A 22566-nucleotide genomic window follows, 5' to 3' on the forward strand; every position below is an offset into this window, starting at 1 on the left:
AAACGCTCAGCTGTGCGGGGCTCAGCCAATAAGAGCGCGCGGAGGGCGCAGGCGCGGAGCGGGGTCGGTGCCGCACTGAGGGAGGTGCGTGGGGAGCCGTGGGGGGGCTCCGACGGGCCCGGGGGGCTCCAAATGGGGCTGGGGGGGCTCCAGATGGGGCGGGAGGCGCTGGACGTGGGGCTTGGGGTTGGAAATGGGGCTAGGGGGGTCACAAACTGGGGCTTGGGAGAGCTCCGGACAGGGAATGAGGGGCTCCGATCCATGGCCGCGGTGGTCTCGGACCGGGACAGGGAGGTCTGGATGGGGCTGGAGGGACTGGAAATGGCGCGGGAGGGGCTGGGCGTGGAACTTGGGGCTGGAAATGGGGCTGGAGGAGTCCCAAATTGGGGCTTGGGGGGGGCTCCGGACAGGGAAAGGGGTCTCCGATCTATCGCCGCAGTGATCTTGGACCGAGGCAGGGAGGTCCGGCTGGGCCTGGGAGACTCGAAATGCGACGGGAGGGGCTGGAGGTGGAGAGGGGCTGGAAATGGGGCTGGGGGGGCTCCAGTCCGTGGTCGGTGTGGTCTTGGACCGGGAGCGTCCGGATGGGGCTGGAGGGACTCGAAATGGGACGGGAGAAGCTCGAGGTGGAGTTTGGGGTTGGAAATGGGGCTGGGGGGAGTCACACAACATGGCTGGTGTGGTCTTGGGCCGGGGGGCCTGGCTGAGGTGGGAGGGACTGGAATTGGCTCCAAAAGGGGTGAGAAGGGCTCGAGGTGGAGCTCGGGGTTGGAAATGGGGCTTGAGGGGGCTCTGATCCATGGTCGGTGTGGTCTCGGATCGGGGGTTTTGTGTCGGGGCTTGGGTTGGGCTCAGACCGGGGCTGGGGAGGTTCCACACCGGGAACCGGGGAGCGACGGCGGCTCCGAGCCGGGGCTTGGAGGGGGGGCCGGGAATTGAGGGGCTCGGGATGGGGCTGGGAGGCTCCATGAGTTGGATCCTGGGCTGAGCTGGCACCCGGGGAAGGCTCGAGCGGGGCAGAGATTTGGAGAGGGAATTGATGGGTAGGGAAGGGACCTGGGTGAGGGGATTGGGGGAGATCAATAAATTCCTGGATAACTGTAGAAGCAAAGTGAGGTAGGACAGTGGGGATGGACAGAGACAAGATCTCTGGAGCCAGGGCTTGGGATTTGGGGTTTATTGCCAAGGGCCTGGGTGCACGGGCCTTTTGGAGTTTGGGGTTTATTGCAAAGGGCCTGGGTGCAGGGGCCTTTTGGGATTTGGGGTTTATTGCCAAGGGCCTGGGTGCAGGGGCCTTTTGGGATTTGGGGTTTATTGCAAAGGGCCTGGGTGCAGGGGCCTTTTGGGATTTGGGGTTTATTGCAAAGGGCCAGGGTGCAGGGGCCTTTTGGGATTTGGGGTTTATTGCAAAGGGCCTGGGTGCAGGGGCCTGCTGGGAGCTGCCAGGCACAGCTCAGAGCAGGCACAAGAGAAGAGAGGGGGAGAGAGGATGAGACAGAGAGAGAAGAGAGTAAAAGAGGATGAGAGAGTGAGGTTCCTGTTACAATACAATAAATCTTCTGTGTTGAATATTCTAATTCTCACTAACCAGTCTAATGCAGCCTACAAATCCTACAGCATTTCCATACAGCCTGTAAGAATCAGTACAATCCATGTTAGAGTGTTTTCTTTGAGCCAGGTGTAATGAGCTCCAGGAGGCCTGTGACACACCCGAGATAGCTCAGCCACCTTTGGAGGCATAAAAATCAGCAGGATGGCTTCTGTTGCAGTGTTGGAAACAAAGAGGTTTAATAAAAGGCAAAAATAACAAACAGAGAAAAACTGAGCCAGGTGCCAGAGGTTTTTGCTTCTCACAAAAGCCATTAGTTTCTTTGTTCACTCTTTTTCTAGTTAATTGCTCAGGCAGGACTTTTTGGCTTCTGTCTAATTAGCTGTCCTTAGGTTTGAGATGCAATCCCCCAGGTCCTATGAGGTGCCTTTTCACTTAATCAATGAGAGAAACTTCTCTGGTTCTCTGGCTGCTCACAGTGACCCTGAGATGTGTTGGAAAGTCTCTTTTCCCAGCCCAGCAGTTGAAGGAGTCAGAGCTCTGCATTTCTCAGTCTCAAGGTTGTTTATTGTTCCTTATCTATAAAATTCTTTCTCCTGTCCAGCCCAGCTCCGCTCAGCAGCACAGACAGAGGCACTCTGCCTGCCCCAGGGCTGTGTTATCTTTTTATACTAAAAACTACCTGTGCAATATTTACAGTTCCTTCCCAATACCCATCACCTGTGTTAGACACTGAGCTTCTGCTCTAAACCAACCCAAAAGTGCCACCACCACAGCAGGAGATGGAGGCCAAGAAGGAGAAGGAGAAAGGCTGGACACGCCCAGATTCCTCCATCTTGCCCCCTGAACCCCCATTCTAAAAACCCCAAAAATCTATTTTTCACCTTGTGATAAATTCACTATCATTCTACTGGCTTGTAATTCTGCATATAAAGGTTGGTAATTGTTTTTTCCAAGGGCTCAATCAAAGGCACAGGGGTCTTGGGCTCTGTGCCAGGGTCTCTGAGCCCCCTGGGCAGGAGCTCGAGTCCTCCAGGGCAGCCAGAGGAATTCCCTGGGCTCCCACAGAAACTTCTGGGCTCATTTCCTTCTAAGGGGACAAAGGACAGAGTTTTGTCACTGTCATCAGGGGGCACATTCCTACATTACCATCCTGTGTTACATCTTAGACCCTAAAAACTCCTCTTTGGGTCCCTTCTGCCAAGCTGTAGGGTCTGCTCTGACCCTTGGAGCTGTCTGCAGGCAGAGGGTGTTGTTTGATTGCCTTCAGTCCAGCCACACCATTGTTTTCCAGTTGTTCACTAACTGAGGTGTCTCAAAGCTTGCTTTCATTTCAATCTCACTGATAGTTTCCATATTCTCAAAATCTTTTGCCAGACAATCACATTTACAAGGCTTTCCTGTTTCATCCTCCCCAGCAGGTGACGCTGAGTTGTGTGGGAGCGTGGGCTGGGGAATCCTGAGGGAGCTGGGAATGTTCAGCCTGAGGAAAAGGAGGCTCAGGGGGAACTTCTGGGGTCTGGCTCTGCTGCCAGGGAACGGGGACAAGGAGCAGAGGGAGCTTTTGGTTGGATATTTGGAAAATTCCTTCATGGAAATGTCCAAGGTCAGCTTGGATCCGCCTGGGATAGTGGAGGATCCATTAATGGGATCATCCTCAAGGTCCCTCCCATCCCAAACCGCTGGAATTCTCTGCTCCATTGGGGTGGGGAGGAGGAAAACTCCTGGAAAAAAAGGAAGAGGAAGGGATGGAAATCCTTGGCAGGAGGGAGGAATTCCAGCTTGGGGTGAGGAAACAGCAGTGAGGCTTGGGAATGAAGGAATGAGGTCAGGCCTGGATACTTCACAGCTTGGAAAATCCTAAATTTGGAATTTGTGGATTTATTAATCCTGGAATTGAGTCTTAATTAAAAAAAAAAGAGGGAGAGTGCCTGGGTAGGATTTATAAACTCATTTCTTGATTGTAGCTCTCAGGAGTTTGAAGGTCAGCATTTCCCAGATTTATTTCTTGGGAATAAACCACCCTGTGGAATCCTCAGCTGAGCAGGAGGAGAGAAAATAAACAACAAAAAGTGCAGGAATGTTCTGGCCATCATTCCCAAAAAACCTGGGAATGAAATGTTGATGGGAACATCACCCAGGGATGGTGCCAGCTCCTCCCCCTAATTAACTAATTAGTAACGCTCCTGGTTAATTGGGTGATCTCACCAAAGGTGAATCAGCTCCTTTTTATGGGAGCAGCCACTGGATGATGTTCCAGGAAAAAAATTCCTGCAAAATCCCCGTGACACTGCTGGATACCAAATCCTCATCTCCCTGCTGCTGATCCAGGCCTTGCTGGGCATGGAATGCCAGGATTTGGGGGCAGATGGGGCCAAAAATCCGATTATTTCCTAAAGAAAAGAGTGTGGATAATGGGAGAGTTCCCATTTGTTCTGGGAACAAATTGTGAGGGAACGTTTTGGAAGAAGCTGAAGGAATTTCTTGTGGAATCCCTCGGGTGTCTCCTGGATGAAGGATTGTGACATTCCCAAGTTTCCAAACCTATTCCTGAATTTACAAAGAATTCAGAAGCAATTTGATTTTTTTTTTGTTTTGTTTTTCCCCTGATCCCAACCTTTCCATGGATGTCAAATCCACATCTCCCTGTTATGAATCCCAGGGGTTGCTGTGGATGGAATTCCAGGATTTTGGGGCAGATGTGGCCAAAATCCAATTACTCCCTAAAAAAAAGAGTGTGGATAATGGAAGAGTTCCCATTTGAGCTGAGAAAAAATTGTGAGGGAACGTTTTGGGAAGAAGCTGAAGGAATTTCTTGTGGAATCCCTCAGGTGTCTCCTGGATGAAGGATTGTGACATTCCCAAGTTCCTAAACCTGTGACATTCCCAAGTTTCCAAACTATTTCTGAGTTTACAAAGAATTCAGAAGCAATTTGATTTTTTTTTGTTTTATTTTCCCACCAATCCCAGTTTTTCCATGGATTTGCTGCCAGATGTTAAATCCACATCTCCCTGCTGCTGATCCAGGCCTTGCTGGGCATGGAATTCCAGGACTTGGGGGCAGATTTGGCCAAAAATCCGATTATTTCCTAAAAAAAAAGAGTGTGGATAATGGAAGAGTCTCCATAGGAAAAGACTGATCTGGGAACAAGTTGTGAGGGAATATTTTGGGAAGAAGCTGAAGGAATTTCTTGTGGAATCCCTCAGGTGTCTCCTGGGTGAAGGATTGTGACATTCCCAACTTTCCAAATCTATTCCTGAATTTACAAAGAATTCAGAAGCAATTTGATTTTTTTTTGTTTTATTTTCCCACCAATCCTGATCATTCCATGGATTTGCTGCCAGGGGTTGCTGTGGATGGAATTCCAGGATTTTGGGGCAGATATGGCCAAAAATCCAATTATTACCTAAAAAAAAAGAGAGTGTGGATAATGGGAGAGTCCAGATCTGATCTGAGAGGAAATGGTGAGGAAACATTTGGGGGAAAAAAATGGAATTTCTTGTGGAATATTTGGGACAGTGGAAGGTGTTCCCATGGCAGCTGGAACTGCATCATCTTTAAGATCCCTCCCCAAACCATTCCCTGGTTCTTATCCTGAAATCCAGGACAATCCTGCCCCTTGGTTTTCCAGGAATTCCAACCATTTCTTTTGCTTTATGTTGGAAAAAAAATTCTTTTGTCTTTTCATTGGAAATTTAAATTTCTTCTCGGAGAGAGAAGACTTTTTCAGAACTGTTGCAATTAAATATCATTTAATTGGACAAAAAAAAAAAAGGATTTCATTCCCAGCTGGATTTTTCCTTGGGAAAAAAAAAAAAAAAAGAATTTAATTTCCAGCTGGATTTTTCCTTGGGAAAAAAAAAAAAAGAAAAAAAAGGGTTTCATTCTCAATTGGATTCTTTCTTGGGGGAAAAAAAAAAGGATTTCATTTTCAGCTGGATTTTTCCTTGGAAAAGAAAAAAAGGATTTCGTTTCCCACTGGATTTTTCCTTGGGAAAAAAGGATTTAAATCCCAGCTGGATTTTTCCTTGGGGAAAAAAAAAAGGATTTAATTCCCAACTCGATTTTTCCTTGCAATAAAAAAAAGGTTCCATTCTCATCTGGATTTTTCCTTGTAAACAAAAAGGATTTCTTTCCCAACTGGATTTTTCCTTGGAAAAGAAAAAATAATTTAATTTCCAACTGGATTTTTCCTTGGGAGAAAGGGAAAAAAAAAAGGGTTTAATTCCCAATTGCTTTTTTTTTCTTGGGGAAAAATAAAAAGGATTTCGTTCCCAACTGGATTTTTCCTTGGAAAAGAAAAAAAGGATTTTGTTCCCAACTGGATTTTTCCTTGGGAAATAAAGGATTTCTTTCCCAACTGAATTTTTCCTTGAAAAAAGAAAAAAGAATTTCATTTCCAACTGGATTTTTCCTTGGGAAAAAGGGAAAAAAAAAAAAAGGGTTTAATTCCCAATTGCTTTTTTTTCTTGTGGAAAAAAAACCAGGATTAAATTCCCAACTGGATTTTTCCTTGGAAAAGAAAAAAATAATTTAATTTCCAACTGGATTTTTCCTTGGGAGAAAGGGAAAAAAAAAAGGGTTTAATTCCCAATTGCTTTTTTTTTCTTGGGGAAAAATAAAAAGGATTTCGTTCCCAACTGGATTTTTCCTTGGAAAAGAAAAAAAAAGGATTTAATTCCCAACTGGATTTTTCCTTGGAAAAGAAAAAAAGGATTTTGTTCCCCACTGGATTTTTCCTTGGGAAATAAAGGATTTTGTTCCCAACTGGATTTTTCCTTGGGAAAAAAAGGATTTAAATCCCAGCTGGATTTTTCCTTGGGAATTTGCCCTGGGGCCCAGCAAGGAGCTGAGTGAAGCTTGGGGCTGCCAGGTGAGTCAGGAGTCACAGGACCAGAGACAAATCCAGGTACAAAAACCCCGGGCAGTGACGGCTCTGCCTGTGCTGCCCTGGCATTCCTTCCTTACTCTGTACAAATCCTGGATTTCTAAAGGAATTCTCATTCTGGGAACAGCCTCCGCTGTGTTTTCCTTTAGTTCCAAGTTTGTTTTTCTCAAAACTTGAAGAGAAAAAAAAAGAAAAATCCCCGAGGGGGAAAAAATTCCTCCCTGAGGGGGGAAAAAATGCTCCTGGAGAATTCCATGGATCCAAATCCAGGTAAGAAACTTGGGATGAGGCTCAGGAAGAGCTTCTTTTTGATTTATAATGAGATACAAATCCTTGATTTTTTTTTTTAAGGAATTTCATTTTGGGAACAGCCTCAGTTGAATTTTCCTTTAGAATTTTTTTCCTTGGTGAAAACTTGGGAAAAAATTCCTCCTTGAGAATTCCATGGATCCAAATCCAGGTAAGAAGCTTGGATTAAGGATCAAGAAGAGCTTATTTTAATTTATTATTAAATAAATCCATTATATTTTAAGGAATTTTCATTTTGGGAATAGCCTCAGTTGTATTTGTCTTTAGAAATTTTTCCTTGGTGAAAACTACGGAAAAAATCCCTGAGGGAGAAAATTCCTCCCTGAAAATTCCCTGGATGCAAATCCAGATAAGAAACTTGGGATAAGGCTCAGGAAGAACTTATTTTAATTTATTAAATATAAATCCTTTATTATTAAAGGAATTTTCATGCTGGGAACAGCCTTGATTGTGTTTTCCTTTGGAATTTTTTTCCTTGCTGAAAACTTGGCTGCAACCACTCCTTGAAATCAAATTTTCCTGGGATTTTGCTCCCTCTTTTCCTGCAGTTTTCTTGAGGGTTGTGGATTTATTGGATCAAAAGAGGTGGAGAATTTTCACTTTAAATTCCAATTTTTTTACCAATTTATGGCTGATTTCTTTTTTTCCATTTCATCTCTGACATTGATAATGAAAAAAAAAGTTCTTAAAAATCCACGGAAATAAGGGATGGAAACCAAATAAAGGATTTTTTTGGGATATAGCATGGACTAATATTTATCTTAATTATATGGGAATATTGAATGTATTTAATTTAAATAAACAATTATTTTAAAATTATTTAACTTTAAAATAGTTATTAAAAATAATAATTAAAAATTATTTATTAAAAACAATAATTTAAAAAAAATCTCTGGAACTGAACTTTTTAAGGAATTAAGGATGGAGCAGCCTGAAAACACTGGGAGATCTCGGGGTGGGATCAGGAATTCAGCATTCCTGCAGAAGGAATTTTTTTGTTTTCCTGAGAATTCCTCAACTTTTCTTGGAGGATTGGGGTGGAATTAAGGAGGGCAATGAGTGGGAATCTCATTAATGGCGCAGCAGAATTCCAGAGCTCCTGGAATATCCAAGCCTTGGAGAAGATGACGGATCATGGATGAATTCCCAGTGATGTCATCAGCATTCCCAAATTAATTATGGGATGGAAGCAGGCCTTGGTGCTGGAAACCACAGCCATGAGGAAGATATTCCAGGAAAATTCCAACCCTTGGACCCAAGAAACCTCTGGAAGGGTGGAGAGAAGCCATTCCAGGGGTGGAATTGCCCATTCCAAAGTTGGGATTGTTTGGACAGAAGGAATTCCTGGAGAATTTTGGGAATTCCCAGAAAATACTGGGAATTCCTGAAGAATACTGGGAATTCCTGGAGAATATTGGGATTTCCTGGAGAATATTGACAAATCCTGGAAAATACTGGGAATTCATGAGGAATTTTGGGAATTGCTGGGGAATACTGGGATTTCCTGGAGAATATTGGGATTTCCTGGACAATACTGGGAATTAGCAGAGAATTCTGGGATTTCCCGGGGAATTCTGGGATTTCCTGGAGAATATTGACAAATCCTTGAGAATACTGGGATTTCCTACGGAATACTGGGAATTTGCAGAGAATAGTGCGAATTGCTGGGGAACATTGGGAATTCCTGGAGAATATTGGGATTTCCTGGAGAATATTGACAAATCCCAGAGAATACTGGGATTTCCTGGAGAATACTGGCAATTCCTGGAGAATACTGGGAATTGACAGAGAATACTGGGATTTCCCGGGGAATACTGGAATTTCCTGGAGAATATTGACAAATCCTTGAGAATACTGGGATTTCCTACGGAATACTGGGAATTTGCAGAGAATAGTGCGAATTGCTGGGGAACATTGGGAATTCCTGGAGAATATTGGGATTTCCTGGAGAATATTGACAAATCCCAGAGAATACTGGGAATTCCTGGAGAATACTGGCAATTCTGGGAGAATACTGGGAATTGACAGAGAATACTGGGATTTCCCGGGGAATACTGGAATTTCCTGGAGAATATTGACAAATCCTTGAGAATACTGGGATTTCCTACGGAATACTGGGAATTTGCAGAAAATAGTGCGAATTCCTGGGGAATTTTGGGATTTCCTAGAGAATATTGGGATTTCCTGGAGAATATTGACAGATCCTGAGCAAGACTGGGAATTAGCAGAGAATACTGGGAATTTGCGGGGAATATTTACAAATCCTGGAGAATGCTGGGATTTCCTGGAGAAGATTGACAAATCCCAGAGAATACTGGGAATTCCTGGAGAATACTGGGAATTTGTAAGGAATATTGACAGTTCCAGGAGAATTCCTGCAGTGTGTTTAATGTGCCTGGATTTGAGATGCCAGAGGGGAAGGGGAAAGAGCGGGGATTTGTAAATATGGGTGAGCTGGAATTTTGGGATATCCTGGATTTTCCTCGGTGCTCGTTGGTCTGTGGGAAGCCGAGATGAGCTGGGAATGGGAATATTCCAGGATATGAATGGAATTATTGGGAACATGGGGTGGGCAGTGATGTTGACAGCCCTTTCCAGAGGAAATCTGGAATTTTGGGATATCCTGGATTTTCATCTGTGTCTGTTGGTCCGTGGGAAACCGAGAGGAGCTGGGAATGGGAATATTCCAGGATATGGATGGAATTCTCGGGAACGTGTTGTGGCGAGTGATGTTGACAGCCCTTTCCAGAGGAAATCTGGAATTTTGGGATATCCGGGATTTCCCTTAGTACTTGCTGGCCTGTGGTAAACCGAGGTAAGAGGAATGGGAATATTCCAGGATATGGATGAAATTATTGGGAAAATGCATAGCCGGTGATGTTGATGGGGTTTTCCAGAGGAAATCTGGAATTTTGGGATATTGTGGATTTTCCTCAGTGCCTGTTGATCTGTGGGAAGCTGAGATGAGATAGGAATGGGAATATTCCGGGATATGAATGGAATTACTGAGAAAATGCATGATGGGCTTTTCCAGAGGGAATATTCCTGTGGTTAGAAATGCTTCCCAAATTCCTTGGACATCCAGCTGAAAAGAGCCAGGATCGATTCATGTGTGTTTATTCAGGATTCCTGCTTTTCCCCCTTGGATTTTAGTGTCTCCTGCTGGATTGGAGAGCGTTTCCCTGGGAGAGGAGGCCGGGAAGAGCGAGCTGATGAACGAGGACATCCGGATCCACTCCTGGCCTTGCTCCTACTACCTGGACACCAGCAAACAATGGATCCCTGGGAAGCTCTCCCTGACTCCCGCTTCCATCAAATTCACGGCTGACAAAACGGGAGAGCTCCTGGTGGATTTCCATCTTTCCGGGATCGGCGAGATCAAGAAGGAATCTTCCCATTTAATCTTCAGCTCCCTCACCATCCTGGAGAAAGGCACCAAGCACTGGTTCAGCTCCCTGCATCCCAACAGGAATGTGGTGTTCAACATCCTGGAGCATTTCTGGAGGGAGCAGCTGCTGTCCAGCCAGGAGGCCGGAGCGGGAGCGGCCTTGGAATCCAGCAAGGGCAAGGAATTAACGGGAATGTTGGAGGGGTCGCAGAAACGCCTGGAGGACACGGCCAAGGTGCTGCATTCCCAGGGGGAACAGTTCGACAACATCATGAGGGGACTCCACAAGATCGAGGGGGACATGGATGTGGCTGACAGGTTTGGAATGGGAGCGTTCCCGGAGCTGGGAATGGTTTGGGGGGCCTGGAATTTCTGGGGGAGGGCTTTGGGAAATGAAACTGTGGATTTTTCATTGGAAGGATGGAGCAGCTCCATGAGGAAGCACTGAGGGAGTTGGGAATGCTCACCTGGAGGAGGGAAAAATCCAGGGAGAGCTCAGAGCCCCTGGCAGGGCCTGGAGGGGCTCCAGGAGAGCTGGAGAGGGACTGGGGACAAGGCATGGAGGGACAGGACACAGGGAATGGCTCCCAGTGCCAGAGGGCAGGGATGGATGGGAGATTGGGAATTGGGAATTCCTGGCTGGGATGGAATTCCCAGAGCAGCTGTGGCTGCCCCTGGATCCCTGGCAGTGCCCAAGGCCAGGCTGGAGCAGCCTGGGACAGTGGGAATTCCCTGCCCATGGACTGGGATCATCCTTAGGATCCCTTCCAGTCCAAGCCTTTGTGCCCGTGGGCTCAGGAGATGTTGGGAATTCAGCTCTGGGAATTCAGGAGTGCCCCAATCTCCTTCCTCCTGCCCGTGCCCTGCTCCAGAATAATAAAACTGGGATAAGAGCAGTGTCTGCAGTGCCCATCCCTGCTGCCATTCCTGGGAAATCCAGAGCTGTGCCAGCTTCTTTCCTGCCTTTTCCTTCCCGCCCTTTTTTCCCCGCCGTTTTTCCCTCACGATTTTTTCCCTGCCATTTTTGTTTCCCTCTGTTTTTTCCCTTCCCTATCTTCCTGCTCTTTTTTTCTTTCCTGCCCTTTTTCCCTCACCATTTTTGTCCCTCATGATTTTCCCCCACCATTTTTGTTTCCCTCTGTTTTTTCCCTCCCTTTTTTCCTCTCCTGCCTTTTTTCCCTTTTCCCACCCTCTTTTCTTCCCTCCCTTTTCCCCCACAGCTTCCCTGGAAATCCTTTGCTTAGATTTTCTAGGAATATCTCCAAGCCTTTAAAACACCTTGGATTGAATGGGAAGGAAGGAAAGAAGCCAAAATTGGGAATTTTGGGCGAGCTCGTGGCAGGATTGGAATATCCAATATTCCAACAGCCAGGGAGCAGCCAGGGCTCCCTGGGAATATTTGTGCCAAGTGTTTCCATATCTTGGAGCCCTCTGGATAAAATTCCAGCAGGAGTGAGGGGAATGCAGCTCTGGAGCACGAGGAGAGGAGAGGAGTGGGAAGAGACTTGGAATTCCACGGATTCAAGGGTGGCCAAACATTACCCAGCTCGGAGCTGCAGCAGGGAATTCCAGAGGGCTCTTCCCAGTTTTATTGAATTTAAGGAGCAGGGAATTCCTGGGAGTATCCCAAAGTTTTAATGGACTTAAAACAGGGAATGAAAAGGGGATTAAATTGGGATTTTTGGGATGATTATTGTCGGTTTTCCTTTGAAAAAAAGGGGAATATTTTCCTTCTCCTTGGTGCAGGAGCTGAACCTGAACAGTTCCAGCCCTGGCTCCCTTCCCTGTTCGCTGGGAATGTTTTCCATAGGGAGCTGCCCCAAAACTGATGGAAAGGTGGGGTCTGGACACTTCTGGGAAGTTTCTGCTGGAATTTGGAGCCTCAAGCTGGAATTTTTAGTGTTTTATCTGGGGATTTGGGTAAGGAGCAAAGGAAAAAGTGGCATCAGGCTAAGGGGCTGGAGGAAAAGGAGCAGGAAAAGGCCTTGGAAGTGGTGATGGATGGGCCGGAGTGGGAATATTGAGGAACACACACATGGAAAGGGACCTGGAAAAATCCACTTCCATTTCTTAATTCCCAGCTGGGATTCTGGGAGTTTTTCCAATGGATTATGAGGAGAAGGTGGCGTTTGAACCGCCTGCATCCTGGGAAATTGTGGATGCGTTTGAGGAGGGATTAAGGAATTCCCGTGTCTGTGGGGATTTTCTTGGAGCTGCTGGGATATCCAGAGCTTTTCCCTCTCCCAACCCTCCCTTCCCTCTTCCAGGCTGTTAACAGAGCTGGAATCTCCCTCCTGGTGGCCCTTCAGCACCAAACTCTGGAAAACGCCCGTGGAAGCGAAGCCCAAGGAAACCCCCGCGGCTGCGGATCCCAAAAGCCAGGAGGGAATCCTGCTGCGAATCCCCGTGATCATCACCCACAGGACAGACTCCAGCGCCAAACCCGGCAAACTCACGGTGCTTCCCTCGGGCCTGGAGATCCAGGATTGCAATTCCCAGCTCCTGCACCGCTTCGAGGCCCGGGACGTGGATGACATCTGGGTGCACACTCCCTACGAGATCAGCGTCCGGCAGAGGTTCATCGGCAAACCCGACACCTCCTACCGGCTCCTGGCCGCGCGCATGCCCGAGGCCATCCCCGTCCTCCAGATGCAGTTCAGCAAGAAAATCCAGTTCTTGGAGGATGCTCTTGGATTTGCCGGAGCCAGGAAGTCCCCTCAGGCGGATCTGGGGACGTCCATCTGGCAGGCAGGTGGGTGCCGGGGGGTTCCGGGCTCCAAAGGTTTTTATCCGAGGAGTATTCCCAGAGGCAAACTGGCCCTGCAGTGAGTCATGGTGCGTGACTCAGGGCATGGTGGATTTGTCCATGGTGAGGGTAAATCCAAGGAATAAACTCCGGGTACCTTCAGAGCCTTTTTTTCTGGAGTTAATTCCCAGCTGGAAGGGAATATTCAATAGCCAATAATGAATACCCAATAATTAATATCCAGTGTCCCTTATCTAATATCCAATATCCAGTGTTTAATGTCCAGTGAGTAGTGTTTAATGTCCAGTATCCAGTGTTTAATGTCCAGTATCCAGTGTTTGATATCCAGTATCCCATATCCAGTATCCAATGTTCAATGTCAGGTGGATTTGAGAGCATCCATCTGGCAGGCAGGTGAGTGCCAGGGGGTTCCAGGCTCCAAAGGTTTTTCCAAGGAGTATTCCAGAGGCCATGGTGAGCGAGTCCATGATAAATCCAAGGAATAAACTGCAGTGGGCTTCAGAGCCTTTGGCACTGCTGCTGCTTTTCCTGGAGTTAATTCCCAGCTGGAAGGGAATATCCAATATTCAGTAGCCAATAATTAACATCCAATAATTGCTATCCAATACCCAATAATTAGTATCCAGTATCCCTTACCTAATGTCCAATATCCAGAGTTTAATGTCCAATATCCAGTGTTTAATGTCCAGTATCCAATGTTCAATGTCAGGTGGATTTGGGAACGTCCATCTGTCAGGCAGGTGGGTGCCAGGGGGTTCCAGGCTCCAAAGGTTTTTCCAAGGAGTATTCCAGAGGCCATGGTGAGCGAGTCCACGATAAATCCAAGGAATAAACTGCAGGGGGCTTCAGAGCCTTTGGCACTGCTGCTGCTTTTCCTGGAGTTAATTCCCAGCTGGAAGGGAATATCCAATATTCAGTGGTCAATAATTAACATCCAATAATTGCTATCCAATACCCAATAATTAGTATCCAGTATCCCTTATCTAATGTCCAATATCCAGAGTTTAATGTCCAATATCCAGAGTTTAATGTCCAATATCCAGTGTTTAATATCCAGTATCCAATGTTCAATGTCAGGCGGATTTGGGAACGTCCATCTGGCAGGCAGGTGAGTGCCAGGGGGTTCCAGGCTCCAAAGGTTTTTCCAAGGAATATTCCAGAGGCCATGGTGAGCGAGTCCATGATAAATCCAAGGAATAAACTGCAGGGGGCTTCAGAGCCTTTGGCACTGCTGCTGCTTTTCCTGGAGTTAATTCCCAGCTGGAAGGGAATATCCAATATTCAGTGGTCAATAATTAACATCCAATAATTGCTATCCAATACCCAATAATTAATATCCAATAAATAATAACTGCTATTTAATATCCAGTATCCCAAATCTGGTAGTCAATATTCAATAGCCAATATCCAGTATCCCATATCCAGTATCCAGTATTTAATATCCAATATCCCATATCCAACATCCAGCATTCAATATTCACTATCCCATATTTAATATCCCATATCCAATATCCAGTATTTAATATCCAATACCCAATAATTACTATCCAATAATTAATACCCAGTATTTAATATCCAGTATCCCATATCTGGCAGTCAGTATTCAATATCCAAAAGCCAGTATCCAATATTCCATATCCAATATTTAATATCCAGTAACCCATGTCCAACATCCGATATTCAATATTCAGTATCTCATATTTAATATCCCATATCCAGTGTTCCATATCTGGTATCCAGTATTTCACAGTGGATATTCCATGTTCTGTAGCCAATGTTTAATATCCAGTATTCCATATCCAATAGCCAATAATTAATATCCAATAAATAATACCCAGTATTTAATATCCAATATCCCGTATCCACTAGTCAGTGTTCAATATCCAAAAGCCAGTATCCAATATTCTATATCCAATATTCCATATCCAGTATTTAATATCCAATATCCAATATTCAGTATCCCCTATTTAATATCCCATAGCCAATATTTCATATCTGGTATTCAGCATTTAATAATGGATATTCCATGTTCTGTAGCCAAAGTTTAATATCCAATATTCCATATCCAATACCCAATAAATAATACCCAGTATTTAATATCCAATATCCAATATCCCATATCCAGTAGTCAATATCCAATATTCAGTGTGTAATATCTAATATTCCATAGTCAATGTTTAATATCCCATATCAAATATACAATATTTGATATCTCACATCCTATTTCTAATATCCCATATCCAATATCCCATATCAAATATCCCATATTCAATATCCTATATCCAGTATCCCATGTCCAGTATCCCATATTCCATATCCCATATTCCATACCAAATATCCAATTTCCAATATCCCATATTTAATATCCAATATCTCATGTACAATATCCAATATTTATATTAAACCTTTAATTCCCTTAAATCCTGAACACTTTTCCCAGATATCCTGGAATCTTGAATTAAAACATGGGATAAACCTGATTTTCCCATATTAAAACCCCCAGGATTTTGATATTAGACAAGTCCAGGTGTGGGAATTCCTGAGATTTTGGAGTAATTTTAAGAAAACTTTGGAGACTGAAAATTCCCAACAAGAAATTTGATATTCCCTACTATTAATCCTAAAATTCCAGGATGGGGTTTTTTTAACCCAGCCTTGGAATTTTCAACAGCTTGGAATTTATTCCTCCCAACATCCCTGAATCCTTTTTTTTTTCCTAATTTTTAATCCCAAAGGAGCAAAGAGAAGATGGATCCACAGCCAAAAACAACTGGAAAATTGGGATAAATTCATAAATCCACCAATTTCTGGTTGGAATTCCAGCAGGGAAGGGGAATATCCTGGTTTTGAGCAATATTCCAGCTTGGAAAAGCTGTTGGATTTTTAAGGAAGTAAATTCTGGCCTCTGTAATTTCCTGTTACCCCAAAAAATTCCCAGTTCCTGATGGAATTCCAGGAAATAATTGGATCTCCAGCCCTTTTCCAGAGGTTTTCCTGCTGTTTTCCAGCTGGATTTTGTTCTCCTTCCCTGGTTAATTTAGAAAACCTTGGGAAGCAAGGGGAGCTGATGGAAATCCTGATTTTCCAGGTTTTCCTCTGTTTTCCTTGGATTTGTCACCGTTCCCATTCCGTCACAAGGTGGCGCTCACGGACTGTGTGGGAGCCTTTGGGATTCTTCCATGGAAAACTGATTTTTTTCCTTATTTTTTACCTTTTTCTCAAATCAGGAGGGGGAAAAAATAGTTTTTTTCTGTTCCCCTCTCTGTGTTTACCAATAGGGAATTGATCCAAGGATTTTTGGGATAAATAACCCTGCAGGGCATGGAAATCTCTGGGAAAATTCTGAATTTTCCCTCAAAACTGCCACGATCCTTGCACCTTTTGTTTACACCAACCCTGCCTTCAGCTTATGCCTGAATTTATAGAAATTCTCAAAAAAGTCCATTTTGGCTTCCTTCTGTGTGGAAAAGTAATTTAGGGAATTATTTTTATTTAAAATATTATTAATTATTTATTAATGTTAATAATAGTAACAACAACAACAATCTGGATTTTTTTTAGCTGCTTTACACTTTTTCCCAGTGTTTTTTTTTTGGGGGATAAACACTGAAATTTTGGAACAGCTTTGATCCAATTTTATCCCAAAAAACAGCTGAGAATTCCCATGAATCCCCACATTCCAAATAATCCCATTTTCCAAAGGCTCCCTAAGTAAGAAATAAAATTTAAAAATAATTATTTAAAAAAGAAAATAAAATAACATAAATAGCATAAAAATAAAAATAACAAAACATAAATAAAATGAAATACAATTAAATGAAGAAAAAATAAAGAGAAAATTTTAAAAAGAGAAAAATGAAGAGAAATTGTAAGGAATACAGTTTGAATATTCCCAGAAAACCAGAATTTAATGGGAAAAATTGGATCCTGGGCATTCCCAAATTCCCATGGAGCAAAGCACAGCTCAGCCGCTTTTATCCCAGAATTCCAGAACGATCCTTAAGGATTCCAGGAGCAGCAATTCCATTATTCCAAGCTACCCTTGGACATTCCCAGGGATTCCCCAGCTTCTCTGGGAGTTCCTGAAGCTCCCCCTCCTTTCCAGGCAGGAATTTTTCCTTAATGTGAAATTTCTCTGGCAGCCACGGGATTCCTGGGAGCCGCGGTGAATCCCGGATTGCTGGCGGGAAGCGCCGAAGGGCCGGACAAGGAGCAGGTGCAGCTGCAGAAAATATCCCAGGAGGAAGCCAAGGAGCTCCGACAGGTAAAAATGGGGATGGAATTCCCAGAATTCCCAGAATTCCCAGAATGACCAGGTTGGGAGAGACCTTCAAGGTCATCGAGTCCAACCCAGCCCCGACAGCTCAACCAAACCCTGGCCCCCAGTGCCACATCCAGGCTTTGTTAAACACACCCAGGGATGGGGACTCCACCACCTCCCCGGGCAGCCATTCCAGAACTTTCTCACTCTTCCTGTGAAAAACTTTTCCCTGCTATCCAGCCTGTGGTGGTTCCAGTTGTGGGTTTCTCTGGGTCTGGGTTGAAGGCACTTGAGACAGTAGTTCATGTTCACACTCAGGTGTTTATTATCTCTTATCAGTAAAACAGCCTCACTGCTGGGAGTTCAGCAGCTTTTCATTAGAAGGCACAAAATGGCCACAAGCTCTTGTTCCAAGGCCTTCTCAGACTAAACTGTCCAATGAAGAGCTGACACCTGGATTATTTTCCCTTTGAACCCAATCACTGATCCCACAGAGCTGCAATGGGGACTTTTCTGCCCAATTACAAAATGCCACCCAAACCCATGGAGAAGGAGGAAGAAGAAGCATGGAGCAGAAACCCAGGGTGACACCCTGTGCCCTCCATCTTGCTGCCATCCACAACACACTAAAAACCCCAAAACCTCAATTTCTCACCCAGTGACACACCTGCACTGCTCTCTAGAATCTATTTCACACTTTTGTGGGTTCCAGTCTATCTTGAAGTCTGGGGAACTTTCTCCATGAATGAGGGTCAGAGTCAGTGCTGCCCTGGGGGTCAGGGCACCCCAGAGCAGACACAGAAACATTCCCAGTGCCCTGGGTTTCCACACCAACCTAAACTTCCCCTGGTGCAGCTCGAGGCTGTGTGCTCTGGTTGTGTCAGTGCTGCTGCAGAAAGAGCCCAGGGCCAGCTGAGCACAGGCCCCTTTCAGGAGCTGCAGAGAGTGATGGGGGCAGCCCTGAGTCTCCTTTGCTCCAGGCTGAGCACCCCCAGCTCCCTCAGGGCTTCCTCACAGGGTTTGTGTTCCCAGCCCCTCTCCAGCCTCCTTGTCCCCTCTGGATGTGCTCAGTGTCCCAAGGTCCTTCCCAAGCTGAGGGGCCTCTTTTTATTTTTTTCCCTTTGACTTTTTATTTTTTTGGAATTCTTTGCTAATTCATTTGCCTGCAGTTTTCCAGCTATTTTATTGGATGGTATTTTATGGTATTTTACAGGAATTTATTTTGGCTTTATTTAATTTAATTTAATATTATTTTTTATTTTTAAATTATTTTTAAATTTATGTTATTTAATGTTATTTCATTTTATTTCATTTTATTTATATTTCAATTTTTGTTTTATTTTTATACTATTTTTATTTTTTAAATTTATGTTATGTTATTTTATTTTTTATATAATTATTTTCCAATTTTTATTTTAAATTTTATTTTATTTTATTTTGTTTTATTTTAGTTTATTTTTATTTTAATTTTATTTCTATTATTTTTGTTATTTATGTTATGTTATTTATTTTTAAAATATAATTGTTTCAAATTTTTGATTTTATTCTTTTTAAATTGCATTTGTTTGATTTTTATTTATTTTATTTATGTTATTTTATTTTTTCGAATTTAATTATTTTAATTTTTAAAATGTTATTCTTTCTTTTACACTTTATTTCTTTGATTTTATTTGATTTTAATTTATTTAGTTTTATTTTTTTCTAATGGGAAAAAGATCCTGCCAGAGGGCAGGGATGGATGGGATGCTGGGAAGGAATTCCTGGCTGGGAGGCTGGGGAGGGGCTGGGAGGGAATTCCCAGAGCAGCTGTGGCTGCCCCTGGATCCCTGGAATGTCCAAGGCCAGGTTGGATCCACCTGGGATGGTGGGAGGTGTCCCTGCTTGGAACTGGATCATCCTTAAGGTCCCTTCCCACCCAGATTCTGGGATTCTGGGATGTCAATCCATGAATTTTCCCATTGCTCCCAAGCCCCCAAATTCCGGGATTCTGGGATGTCATCCATGAATTTTCCCATTGCTCCCAAGCCCCCAAATTCCGGGATTCTGGGATGTCATTCCATGAATTATCCCATTGCTCCCAACCCCTCACCGCGAGCTCTCCGCGTTTCCCGCTGGCAGATCCTGAAGAAGCTCAAGGGCCTGGCCCTGGAGACGGAGGCGGAGCTGGAGCGGCAGGACGAGGCCCTGGATTCCATCGGCAGCTCCGTGGATCGCGCCACGCTCACCATCGAGCGGCAGAACCGCAGGATGAGGAAGCTGACGTAGCTTCCCGGCCGGAGCAGGAGGGTGGGGGAGCCGGGATGTTCAGGACTGGTTTTTCCAGAGACGCTTTGGGAGGGGTTTGGGATGAGGTTTGGAAAATGGTGCTGCTGGGAGTGAGTTCCTGAAGCGGTTCCTGGACTTAGATGGTGGCTGGATCTTGGATGAGTTTTGGATCTTGGACAGTGTTTGGACCTTGGATCACAGTTGGACCTTGGATGATGGTTGGATCTTGGAGAATGATTGGGTCTTGGATGAGGGTTGGACCTTGGATAAGGTTTGGATGTTGAATGATGGTTGGACCTTGGATGAGCGTTGGATCTTGGATCATGGTTGGATTGTGCGTGATGGTTGGACCTTGGATGAGATTTGGATCTTGGATGATGGTTGGATCTTGGATAATGATCTTGGATGGTTGGATCTTAGATGAGGGTTGAACCTGGGATAATGTTCGGATCTTGGATGAGGTTTGCATGTTGGACGATGGTTGGATCTTGGATGAAGTTTGGATCTTGGACAGTGTTTGGACCTTAGATCACTGCTGGACCTTGGATGAGGTTTGGACCTTGGACAGTGTTTGGATTTTGAATGATGGTTGGATCTCGGAGAATGATTGGATCTTGGATGGTTGGATCTTGGATGATGGTTGGACCTTGGACAGTGTTTGGATCTTGGATGAGGGTTGGATCTTGGACAGTCTTTGGATCTTGGATAATGATTGGAATTTGGACCACGGTTGGATCTTGGATGATGGTTGGACCTTGGACACTGTTTGGATCTTGGATGAGGTTTGCGTGTTGGACGATGGCTGGATCTTGGATGAAGCTTGGATCTTGGACAGTGTTTGGACCTTGGATCACAGCTGGACCTTGGACGAGGTTTGGACCTTGGACAGTGTTTGGATTTTGGGTAATGTTTGGATCTTGGATGGCAGTTGGATCTTGGATGAGGTTTGGATGTTGGATGATGGGTGGATCTTGGATGATTGGATCTTAGATGAGGGCCTTGGATCACACTTTGATCTTGGATAACGGTTGGATCTTGGATGATGGTTGGACCTTGGATAATGTTTGGATCTTGGATGAGGTTTGCGTGTTGGATGATGGTTGGACCTTGGATGAGTTTTAGATCTTGGAGAAGGTTTGGATCTTGGATGAGGTTTGGAAGCTTTTTTTGGGTGGAAAGATCCAAATTTCCAATTGGGATGAAACAGAACTCGTGGATTCTCCACTGCCAGACCCTGTAAATAGGAGGGGATGTGACAAAACCTGACTTAATTAATTAATAATTAATTTGTTCATTAATGTGCTTTTTCATTTTGCTGCTTTCCCACCCATGAATTCCCTCTCCAGCTCTTTCCCTAAAACCCTTTGGAGCTGATCCTGATTTTTTTATTTATTTGCACTCAGTGGTGATGAAATATTTCAAGGCTTTTCCAGAATTCCTAAAAAAAAAGGGAATATTTTCAATTAAAGTCTGAAGTTTACACTTGGCTCCGTTGAGAGCAGATTCCCCTCTGAAATTTTTGATATTCCACAGGAAAAATTCCCATTTCATCAATCCCTACCTTTTCCAGCTCCTTTACCTCCAAGGAGCTGCTGTTAAATATTTATTTTTTAATTATTTTTTTATTTTAATTTAAGTATTTTTGGTGTTGCTTTCAAATCCGACACTTTCAGTGCAATATTTTTAAACAGTGAAGCTTCAAATCCTTGGATTCCGTGGGAATTTTTCCCATTTTTTTGGAATCCAGCCTAATTTTGGGGAGAAAAAGACACCGAAACCTGTCGAGGGTGTTGTTTGCAAGGTTCGTATTCCTTCAGCTTAGTTAGGACTGGAGTAAGATTTATTCCAAGTTTTTCCTGGCATGCACTTTATTGGAAAATCCGGTGATAATTCCATATCCATCAGTTATTTCCTGGGAATAAAATCCTCTTGGAGCTCCTCCTGTTGTTCCCCACCCCCAAATCGCTGCTGGTTTGTCGTGAGAGGAGAAGGAACGTCCTGCATCTCATTTTTCCATGGATTTCCGAGTGGATTTTGCGCCAAATCCGTGTTTGTTGAGGCTGGGATGGGATCTGGGAGGGGGATGAGTCCAACCCAGAATTCCCCAAAGGAAATCTTTCGGATTTGAGCGGTTTTTGGGTGTTCTTTGTGCCATATTTTTTATTGTCGTGTGGTTTTAGCACCGACTCCGTATTTTGTGGGTTGTGTTGAGTCCAACATATCCCAAAAAACCTTGGAATATTCCTTGGGAAACCCATCCTGGAGCTGTACATTGGCTGAATTCCATGTGCCAGAAGGATTTTCCACCTGTAATTCCTTCTTATTAAATCTCTTGGAATTGTGATTTTTCTCTCCTGTCATCACTTGGCTGGGAATTTGCGGGGAAAAATCCATCCCTGTTTTCCTGTGGAATGGGATTTCATGGATTCTGTGGGGTTGGGCTTTGGGATTGAGAATATGGAAAATATTCCCTGCTGGAAGGTGGCCCTGGATGAGCTTAAAGCTTCCAACCCAAACCATTCTGGAATTCCATGATCTTCAGCAAGGCTGGGAAGAGTGGCTGATATTCCAGAGGAGCCTCAAAATCCTGGAAAAATGGGCTGGTGGGATCCTCGTGGATTTAACAAGAAGAAATCCTGCCCTGGGGAGGAGCAGTCCCAGGAATCTGGACGTGGTGGGAACACCCAGCTGGAAAACGGGAGCTGGAGGTGCTGCTGGATGGAATTCCCAAATGGATTGGGGCAGAAGGGATTTCTCAGGATCATCCCGCCCCATCCCCAGGGACACTTCCCACTGTCCCAGGCTGCTCCAAGTCCCTTTTTCCGTGAGAGGCGGATTGGAATGGGATGATCCTTAAGGTCCCTTCCACCCCAAAGCATTCTGGGATTTTCTGGGATTCTTTGTGCCCTTTATTCCCAGCTCGTTTTGCTGGCTCCAGATCCCGAACTCTGGAATTTCAAGCTGGTGTGGGATTCCACATAGAGGAATCCCAAAATTTGAGGGATTTGAGGGATTCCAAACAGGAATTCCGTGTCCCAGGTGCCAAATGTGGGAACAGGACCCAAAATGGAGGTTCCAGAGACTGTCCCAGGTTGCTCCAAGCTCCTTTTTCCATGAGAAGTGGATTGGAATGGGATG

The 22566-nt window shown here is 44.6% G+C and overlaps 1 protein-coding gene across 3 annotated transcripts; it reads left to right on the forward strand.

Annotated features, from left to right (window-relative positions):
• The first annotated feature begins 47 nt into the window (after positions 1-47).
• Positions 48-21772, forward strand: SNAP47 (synaptosome associated protein 47). Of its 3 annotated transcripts, none has more exons than XM_036406873.1 (5): positions 48-84; positions 9901-10453; positions 12403-12887; positions 17045-17166; positions 19282-21772. In XM_036406873.1, exons 2-5 carry the CDS (start codon positions 9960-9962, stop codon positions 19426-19428), a joined length of 1248 nt encoding a protein of 415 aa, XP_036262766.1. In that variant the 5' UTR covers positions 48-84; positions 9901-9959; the 3' UTR covers positions 19429-21772. The 3 variants fall into 3 exon arrangements, with proteins under 3 accessions (XP_036262766.1, XP_036262764.1, XP_036262765.1); XM_036406871.1 differs by lacking the exon at positions 48-84 and adding an exon at positions 6878-6898; XM_036406872.2 differs by lacking the exon at positions 48-84 and adding an exon at positions 8582-9562.
• The last annotated feature ends 794 nt before the right edge of the window (positions 21773-22566 follow it).

This window comes from Molothrus ater, chromosome 1, assembly GCF_012460135.2.
Source record: "Molothrus ater isolate BHLD 08-10-18 breed brown headed cowbird chromosome 1, BPBGC_Mater_1.1, whole genome shotgun sequence".
In the NCBI taxonomy this organism is placed as follows: domain Eukaryota; kingdom Metazoa; phylum Chordata; class Aves; order Passeriformes; family Icteridae; genus Molothrus; species Molothrus ater.

What these genes read in the sequence shown, in the direction of transcription:
- SNAP47 (XM_036406871.1), top strand. An exon ending in GACGTCCATCTGGCAGGCAG is followed by an intron (nt 12,888 to 17,044) that starts GTGGGTGCCGGG and finishes TTTCTCTGGCAG; the next exon opens with CCACGGGATTCCTGGGAGCC. An exon ending in AAGCCAAGGAGCTCCGACAG is followed by an intron (nt 17,167 to 19,281) that starts GTAAAAATGGGG and finishes TCCCGCTGGCAG; the next exon opens with ATCCTGAAGAAGCTCAAGGG.